The sequence below is a fragment of the Passer domesticus genome, chromosome 7 (assembly GCF_036417665.1).
Source record: "Passer domesticus isolate bPasDom1 chromosome 7, bPasDom1.hap1, whole genome shotgun sequence".
Taxonomy (NCBI): Eukaryota; Metazoa; Chordata; class Aves; order Passeriformes; family Passeridae; genus Passer; species Passer domesticus.
Genome location: NC_087480.1, coordinates 61,518,046 through 61,527,413, shown reverse-complemented (window position 1 = coordinate 61,527,413; position 9,368 = coordinate 61,518,046). Strand labels below are relative to the sequence as shown.

The 9,368-nt window shown below is 64.6% G+C and overlaps 1 protein-coding gene across 1 annotated transcript; it reads right to left on the bottom strand.

The window, feature by feature from the left end:
* Positions 1-389: 389 nt before the first annotated feature.
* On the bottom strand, positions 390-2,311 carry GADD45A (growth arrest and DNA damage inducible alpha). The gene is made up of 4 exons (XM_064429181.1): positions 2,040-2,311; positions 1,855-1,956; positions 1,568-1,781; positions 390-1,083 (listed from the first exon to the last, which is right to left on the bottom strand). The coding sequence occupies exons 1-4, from the start codon at positions 2,294-2,296 to the stop codon at positions 970-972; spliced, it is 687 nt and encodes a 228-aa protein (XP_064285251.1). The 5' UTR covers positions 2,297-2,311; the 3' UTR covers positions 390-969.
* Positions 2,312-9,368: the final 7,057 nt, after the last annotated feature.

The window sequence follows — 9,368 nt, the reverse complement described above, 5'->3', positions numbered from 1 at the left end:
CAGCCTGGCCCTGCCACTGCAGAGGAGCTGGGGCTGCCAACAAACCCCAGGCCAGGCTTTCCTCCCCCAGGGAATCAGGATTCCCCCTGCCAAGGGGGAGCTGCAGGAGCACAGGAACATCGGCAGCAAAACCCATTTTTTTTTTTCCAAATTTAATTTTTTTTTTTAGCTGCTGTTGTGCAAAATAAATAAATAAATAAATAACATTCCCAACATTTCCTGCAGCACACGGGCTGCTCCAGGGTTTAATTGCTTGGGAGGGGCCGGGAATGAGCCCACACTGGAGCTGCACAACAGGACCTTGCCCATGGCCAGGAGGAGGAAGCAGCTGCTGCTCAGCCCTTGTGTCTGCGCTCGTGGAGTGAGGAAACCCAGGCCTGGGCCAAAGGTTTGATTTTACACTTTATTTCAAAAAAAGAAAACACAAAACAAGAACACCATAAGCCCAGAAAACACTCGAATTTCAAACAATTATATTAATGGCGCTGCTTTTGCAGCCAACTGGGAGAAGAGTCGTGGTTGCAGACCAACTGCTCGAGGGCGTTTCGGTTCTCAGACCTCCAAGTATAAATAATTATTCCATCGATATCAGAAAATAACTTATTATTATTATTATATATCTTAGCATAAAAACGTGAGAATTACATCCCAAAAATACACCAACATTGCTGGCAAAAGGCCTCGATCAACCTTGTTTGCTCGTTAAGGTGTTCAAAGCAGGAACTTTAAGTGGCACTTAAGGACAGAAGGAGTGAGGGGAGCTCTGGGGAGGGCGTCGGGCTGGGCTCACCCCTGTTTTCCACAGCTCCAGCCGAACCCCCCCAGCTGACATCACTTAGAGCTTTATTATTTTATATCTATTATTATTTTTTTTGTCGTTGCTGCCGTGGGTTTTGTTTTGCCCCCTGCCCTGGCGGAGCAGGGCAGGAGTTCCTTCCTGAGCAGAGTCCAGCGGCGGCGGGGCGCGGGTCACCGCTCGGGCAGGTTGACCACCGGCACCCACTGGTCCAGGTACCGGCTCTCCCGGCAGAAACACATCAGCTGGCTCAGCGCCGGGTCCTTCCACTGCGACGCCTGCGGGTTCTGCAAAGGGGACGGCAAAAAGCTCCGGCACGGCAGCAAAAACAACCCGGGAGCGGCGCGGGGGGGTGGGGGCAGCGCAGCAGAAAGAGCAGGAGCGTGAATCATCTTAAATTGCTGGCGAGGCAAACAAACAAGTCAGGCCTGGGAGCATGTGAGGAGTTTAGCTTTGGACTCTGGGGCAGAGGAGGGAAGGGGGAAAAAAAATAGGAGAGATAAAAGGGGGGGAAGGGAGAGAAAAACAGGGGGAAAAGGGAAAAGAGGGAAGGGGGAAAAATAAAGAGGGAGCAGGGAAAGGAGGAAAAGTAAGGAAAGAAGAGACAGAAGAGGAGAAAGAGGGGAGAAACAGAGGAGGAAGAGGGGGAGACACGGCGAGCGAGGGGCGAGCGCAGCCGGCGCTCGGGGCGCGGCAGGCTCCGCGGGGCCGCGGGTTCGAGTCCCGGGCGCGGCGGCTCGGGGGTCCCGCCCGGCGGCGGCCGGGGCTCACCGTGACGAGCACGCAGTGCAGGTCGGCGGGCGGGTCGGGGCCCGCGGCGGGCAGCAGCAGCTCGGCCAGGCGCGCCGGGTTGCTGACGCGCAGGATGTTGATGTCGTTCTCGCAGCAGAAGGCCCGCAGCAGCGTGAAGTGGATCTGCAGCGCCGCGTCCCCCGCCTCCTCCTCCTCGGCGGCCAGCAGGCACAGCACCACGTTATCGGGGTCCCTGCGGGGCAGCGCCGTCACCGCGGGCGCACCGGGCAGCGGGCGCCGGGGGCACGGGCAGGGGGGGCACTCACACGTTGAGCAGCTTGGCCGCCTCGTAGACGCCGAGGGTGAGGCTCCGCTGGCTCAGCGCCTTGCTCAGCACCTCCTCGAGCGCGTCGCCCGCCTGCTCCATCCTGCGCCGGGACACGCGGCAGCGCCCGTCACCGGCCGGCCCGCGCCGCTCCCCGCCCGGGCCCCGCCGCCCCCCCGGCCTCACCTCCCGGCGGCGCGGCGCTCCCCGGGCAGCTCCTCCAGAGTCATCGCGGGGACACGGCCGCTCGGGGCTCGGGCGGACAGCGGGCAGGGCGGACACCGCTCGGACGGACACGGGCACAGCCCGGACACCGGGCACGGGCAGCGCTCGGACACCGCGCTCCGGCCGCGCCGCCCGAGCCGGACAAAGGCGCCCCGCGCGCGCTGCCCCGCCCGCCCCGGCCAACCCGCGCCGCCCTCGTTTGCATACCCCGCTCCCATTGGCGCATGCAAATGAGGCCACGCCCACGGGGTGCTGAACCCGGCCGGGCCTAGCCCCGCTCGGGACCGGGAGCGGACCGGGACAGGGACAGGGACAGGGACAGGGACAGAGACAGGGACAGGGACAGGGACAGAGACAGGGACCCAGCCCCAGCCCCTGCCCCAGCCCCAGCCCCTGCCCCGGAGCAGCCTGCTCCAAACCCATCCAGCCTGGCCTTGGGCACTGCCAGGGATCCAGGGGCAGCCACAGCTGCTCTGGCAATTCCAGCCCAGCCCCTGCCCAGGAACAATTCCTAATTCCCAATCTCCCATCCATCCCTGCCCTCTGGCAGTGGGAGCCATCCCCTGTGTGCTGTCCCTCCATCCTTGTCCCCAGTCCCTCTGCAGCTCTCCTGGAGCCCCTCCAGGCCCTGCCAGGGGCTCTGAGCTCTCCCTGGATCCTTCTCCTCTCCAGGGGAGCCCCCCCAGCTCTCCCAGCCTGGCTCCAGAGGGGCTCCAGCCCTGCAGCAGCTCCAGGGGCTCCTCTGGGCTCTCTCCAGCAGCTCCAGGTGCTGCTGCTGTTGGCCCAGGGCTGGGGCAGCTCTGCAGGTGGGGCTCACCTGGGAGGGCAGAATCCCTCCTTGCATGGATGCCGTTCTCTGCCTTCCCTGCCCCTGCAGGAACTGCACTCCTGCAGTGCTCCTTGCAGGGAGCTCCCCTGCCCTCAGCCTCAGCAGCATTCATACACAGGGCCAGTGTTTGCCCCTGGATCCCTGGCAGTGTCCCAGGCCAGGCTGGACAGGGCTTGGAGCACCCTGGGACAGGGGAAGGTGTCCCTGCCATGGCAGGGATGGCCCTGGGCGATCTTTCAGGTCCCTCATCCCCCAGACCAGCCTGTGGCTCTGTGATCTCTCCCTTTCCAAGAGCCTGGTGCTGCTCCGGGAAGCTGCTCCTGCTCCAGATGTCCCGTGTCAGCCTGAGACCTCCGGGCAGGATTGCTCCTGTGGCTGCTGTGTCAGAGCTTTCTCAGCTGTTGCACCCAACCCCTCCATCCTCCCACAGCCAGTGCCAGAGCTCTTTCCCAACCTGGCTGTGGGCTGGCACATTCCCACCGGCTCCTCGGGCTGCCTCGGGACCCTTGGTGGTCCCTCACACAGATTTTGGCAGCGTGTGCTCTAGAGTTTGGCTCGTGGCAGTGTTTTCCTGCAGGCCCTGAGCACCAGGAGCTGTTTTCCATAGCACCCCCGAGCTGGCCGTTTGGGCAGTGAGACATCCCAGAATCCTGGAGTGGTTTGGGTTGGCAGGGACCCCCGGGATGCTTTTGTGCCACCCGCTGCCATGGCACGTCCCGCCACCCCAGGCTGCTCCGTGTCCTGTCCACCCCGGAACACTCCAGGGGCTTATCAAAGCGTTTCTGCAGCAGGATAAAGGGTGATTTCTGTGCCCCCGGCTGTGTGGGCTCCGGCAGGAAGCTGCCGGGGTTTGTTCTGTCCCCCGGCCCGGCTCTGCCCGTCCTGCTGCCGCAGCCCGGCACGGCTCAAGGGAGCCCACGGCGCGGGGGAGAGGCAGAAAAGCCCTTTCTGCATCAGGTGGAGCGGTGGCAGATGGCCGGACCGCAGCAAAACAGGTGGGGGCATTGTGCGGTGACCCTCCGAATTAAGTTCGCTTAATTTGCTGTATCTCCATTGGCAACTGCGGGCTCCGCGGCTCCGGCCCGCGGCCCCATCTGTGCCGGCCTGAGCTAAATCTGTCTGGGGGCAGCTGGGGAGCAGCTGAAGCCTCTCCTCCCCTGCCGGCGGCCGCAGCTCCCGGGGCTGTGCTCTGGCCCCGCAGTCCTCCCGGCTGTCCCGTGTCCCCGGGAGCAGCAGGGACGCGGGGTGCCCGGCCCTGCTGGGCACAGGGTGGCCGTGCCGGGATGCGCCGTGGCTGCCCGGGACGGATGGAGCCGGCCCCGCAGTTGTCCCTCCGTCAGCTCCCGGCTGGCAGCTGCTGCTAAACCTTCCTTTCATCGCCTGCCAAAAGCGGCCGGGGTGTTTTGCTCCCCCCCTGCCCTTTAATCCTGACTTTCATCATTCTCCAGGCTGGGCCTGCCCTCCCCTCCGTGCTTGGTCGGGGGGCAGGAGCTGTGTGGGGCTCAGGCTCTGCCGGGGGGCTCAGCTCTCCCCCCACCCGGCAGATCCTCACCCCAGATGTTCTCCGGGCTGCCCGTGGGCGCAGGCAGCCTGGAGAGCGATGGGTTAACCCCAGGGATGTGGGAGATGCCCGCTGGAGCCCTCGATGCGGGAGGACGCCTGGGCCGGCTGCGGAGGTGCTTGCTGCACGTAAGAGCACCAAGCTGTTTAATTTCAGTTTTTGGGAAGGAGACCAACCATCAAACAGTGTCAGCGAGAGGTGACAAAGCCCCATCCCTGCCGGAGCCACCGGCAGCGGGCCAGGGCCCTTCCCGGGGCTGCCTCGGGGTGGTCCCGGCCCCGGAGCCCCGGAGCAGAGCCGGGGGCTGGGCTCCCCGTCCCTTGTTCGCCTGTCCCTGATCCTCTCCCTTGTTCCCCCGCCTGGCCCGTCCCACCGGGACCTTTGTCCGGCCCCGCTGCCGTGGCCAACCCCGCCGTGTCCGTCTGGGGGCCACCCCAGCGCCCCCGGGCACCCCTCGTGCTGTGCCGGGGCTGCCCAGCCCCTCCGGATCTGCTGCAAAGGCCAGCTTGCACATTCCAGGGCCGCCGTGTGCCCGGTGCCAGCGGTTCCGTGTCAGCGAGCTGCCAGGCACATCCACCCTCCCGGAGCGGCCCCGAGCCCGCAGGAGCAGCTCCCCCGAGCCCTGGCACCCGGGGACCTGCGGCTTCGCCTGCCCGGGGAGCAGGGCAGGAGCCTGGCATTGCCGGGACTGCCCCAGGATCCGGCTGCCCTGCCACCAGCGCTGCCGGCACAACAGCAAAAACACATTTTCCTGTTTTCCTCGGAGCCCCTCCGCCCCTGGCGGAGCTGGAAGCGGGTTCGGCTGCAGCCAGCCCCGCTGCCGTGCAGGGTGGGCTCTGGGCAGCCCCAGGGAAGTCTGGGCCCGCCCGGCCCTGGCTCCGGAGCCGGGCACGGTGCCAGCAGCTTTCCCAACAGCCCGGGTCACGGCAGTGCAGCCGGGAGCGGGGCTGGCACTGCCCTGGCACCAGCTCCCCTGCAGGCTCCCGCCCCAAGGCTGCCCAAGGTGGGAGAGCAGGGGGCCGGGGGTCTGGGGTGTGTTTATCCCAGCGCTTTGGCTGCTCTCAGCACACTCCTGCGGGCCTCCGTGGCTCAGGAGCACCGGGGAGCCAGCCGGGTGTCCCGGGCTGCAGCGCTCCGGGCTGGCAGCAGGGGCTCTGCAAAGGGAGCAGAGCGGGGCCTGGGAGTGCTTTGGTGGCTTTAAACGGAAGGAGGGGACATGGGGATTGGAGATTAGGAGGAAATCCTTGGCTGTGAGGGTGGTGAGACCCTGGCAGCTGCGGCTGCTCCATTCCTGGGAGTGCTCAAAGCCGGCTTGGAGCAGCCTGGGACAGGGGAAGGTGTCCCTGCCTGCTCCCCAAGGGAGAGGAATGGACAAGGTCTAAGGTCCCTTCCAGCCCAAAGCTCTCCAGGATTCTGTGGTTTCATGGATCACTCATGTCCCACCACCCTGGGTAAATACCTGAAATATCTTTGCCTTCTGCTGGAGGTTATTTCCCGCTGGAATACCTTTCCCTTCCCCAGCAAGGCCCTGCCAGGGCAGTGCTGGCAGGGGCATTCCCTGTGCCCTGCACGCAGCCCTCCATCCCTCCTCCCTGCAGGCACAGGCGTTTTTCCCACCCTGGGCACGCCGGGCACACGTGGCATTCCTGGTGGGAATCACCCGGCCGGGCAGCGCCGGGCAAAGTCCAGAGTGGGGACAGAGAGAGCTGCGCTGAAATGAAAACAAACTTTGAACGTTTACCGGCAGCGCGGGGCCATAAAGCAGCACACGAGTGGCACTTCCATGCGGGAGCAGTGTCCTGCAGCGCCAGGAATGCTCTCCCTGGGCCGTGCTGGGGGCAGCCAGCAGCCCCGCGCTGCCTCCCACAGGGAAGTTCCCTGTGTCCCAGGTTTTCCCTCGGCTCCGGTGTGAGCAGAGGGGGGCTGGACCCTCCCCAGCCCAGCCACGCACACGGAACCAGGGAGCCGGGGGGGGCTCAGCCCCCAGTCACAGCGACCTTCACTGGTGCTCCTGTGGGCAGCAGGGAGCTCGGGGGGGATGTCACATCATTAATCTGGATTCGTTTTGTCTCCTAGAAATGCGTGGAGTGGGAAGAGTGTTTGGAAAGCAAAGGGGAAAGAGTGTGGAGTGAAGCCCAGGGTTTGATGGTCGTTGCAGTAGAGATAATGAAACTGAGGTGTTTATTTGAGAGCAGATTTAAAAATGTGAATTAAAATATATAATATTAAATGTATATAATGCTTATGACACCCTGTTTCAGAGCTGCCCCAGCCCTGGGCCAACAGCAGCAGCACCTGGAGCTGCTGGAGAGAGCCCAGAGGAGCCCCTGGAGCTGCTGCAGGGCTGGAGCCCCTCTGGAGCCAGGCTGGGAGAGCTGGGGGGGCTCCCCTGGAGAGGAGAAGGATCCAGGGAGAGCTCAGAGCTCCTGGCAGGGCCTGGAGGGGCTCCAGGAGAGCTGCAGAGGGACTGGGGACAAGGATGGAGGGACAGCACACAGGGAATGGCTGGAAGCTGAAAGAAGGTAGATTTAGATATTGGGATATTGGGAATTGGGAATTGTTCCTGGGCAGGGGCTGGGCTGGAATTGCCAGAGCAGCTGTGGCTGCCCCTGGATCCCTGGCAGTGCCCAAGGCCAGGCTGGAGAATCCCTGCCCGGGTTCAGTCCTTGCTCACAGGGATGGGGACAGGAACCGGGCCAGGGACATGGACAGGGACTGGGCCGGGGACAGGGACAGAACAGGGACAGGAACCAGGTCAGGGACAGTGACAGAACAGGGACAGGACAGTGACAGGACAGTGACAGGGACAGTGACAGGACGGGGACAGTGACCGGACCGGACTCACCGTCGCTCCGGCGCCCTCTGGCGGCCGCAGCGGGGGCAGCACCCGGGAGCTCCGCGGCTCCTAAGGCCGCAAAAACGCGTTTGTTTTTAAAATTTAAATTAGTTCTGCAGTAAGGGAAAACAGAAGGGTGAGTCCAGCCTTAGCCACGGGATCCTGACGTGCAGAGCCCGCGGGAGCTGGGGTCTGTTTGTGCTCACCCCCTGCTCCACCCCCTGGGCCACCAGCACCCCAGGTAACCACCTGGGCTGCAAAACCACAGGAAAAAGGGTGGGAAACCATCCCGTGGAGAGGATGGGAGAGGCAGGAGCAGGGTGGGATGGAGCTCGGGACATCCCACCCTGATGGCACCTCCACACCAAACCTGTCCAGAGTGGGGAGCCCTGGGGAACGTGGCGTTTGTGCCCCAAGCCCAGAAGCTCTTTAGGAGGAATTAGAGGTGATGAAACAAGCAGAAAAATGCAGCAGCACGTGCCCCAGGGCACTGCAGGGAGGTGCTTCCTGCCTGGCCTCATGGAGCAGCAATGTCCCGTGGGGCAGCAGCAGGGCTGGGGCTCCCTGCCCCCCTGGATGTCACCGTGTCACTGGGACGTGGGTGACACTGCTTTCCACCCGCCAGCAGGGGAGCCCTGCTAAAGGTTCATCCTTTAGCATGAACCTGCAACAAGGGTGACTTATTTTTCTTGACAAAACACACTCTTTTCCCCCAGTGCATGATTTTCTAATTAGGATTAGTCAGAACGAGATGGTCTTTAAGGTCCCTCCCAGCCCAAACCACTCTGTGACCCGATGACCTTGACCACGAACTTGTGCCATGGACATCGCTGCCTGCGATGTCACCGGCCTGGGGACAATGCCACCAGCCAGGGGCCTGCCCTCCCCGTGGTGCCTTATCGGAGCTGCCAGCCCTGCAGCTCCCTGCTCCTCCGTGTCCTTATCCAGGGAGCAGCCGCGGGGACACAGCCCTGGGACAGCCCCTGAGCCCACGAGGCAGAGCTGAAGCACCCCGGGGTTTGGGGGTGCTCAGCACGGGAGGGTTTGGGGGTCCCTGCGGGCTGAGCATCTTCCGTTTGTCTGCCGTGCCTGCAGCCCAGGGCCGGGCGGGACGGGTGGGATCGGGGCAAAGCTTCACTTCCGAGCGCATCCCGAGCCTCGGCAGCTCCTGCTCAGCGTTTTGGGGCCGGTGCCTGTGTGTGCTGCGGAGCCAGCCCGCGGGTGCTCAGCCCGTGAGCAGCTCCCCGAGGTGCAGCCCCGTCATTCCCGGTGAATCCCACGGAGCAGGGTGCTCGGGGCGCTCCTCAACATCCCTGCCGCTCAGCCCCGGCCCCGCTCTGCCCCCCAGGGCTGCACAGAGAGGATTCGGGGTGCCCTGCGCAGGGCAGGGCCCCGGACGGCGGGGACAGCGCCCCGCTGCCACCCGAGCCGAGCGTGCCACAACAGCCCCGGGGCTGGCCCGGGCCGGGCCACGCTCGTTAGCAGCGCTGGGCGCCTCTAATCAGCCTAATGAGCGGCTGCCCGGCCGGCAGCGCGGCACAGGCGGCTCCGTGACCTCCTTTCGGCGCCTTTCATCCGCCCGCTCCTCGCCCGGGCAGCTCCGGCCGGGCACGCGTGGGCCCGGGGCTCCGGGAGCCGTGCGGGGGCTCGGCCCGTGCCCTGCCCAGCGCCCGGGAACGCCAGGCTGGGAATGCCGGCCTGGGAATGCCAGGCTGGGAATGCCAACCCGGGAATGCCGGCCTGGGAATGCTGGCCCGGGAATGCCGGCCTGGGAATGCCGGCCTGGGAATGCCAGGCTGGGAATGCCAACCCGGGAATGCCGGCTTGGGAATGCCAGGCTGGAAATGCCAGGCTGGGAATGCCGGCCCGGGAATACCGGCCTGGGAATGCCGGCCTGGGAATGCCAGGCTGGGAATGCCAGCCCGGGAATGCCGGCCTGGGAATGCCAGCCTGGGAATGCCAGGCTGGGAATGCCAGGCTGGGAATGCCAGCCCGGGAATGCCAGCCTGGGAATAGCAGCCTGGGAATGCCAGGCTGGGAATGCCAGGCTGGGAATGCCAGGCT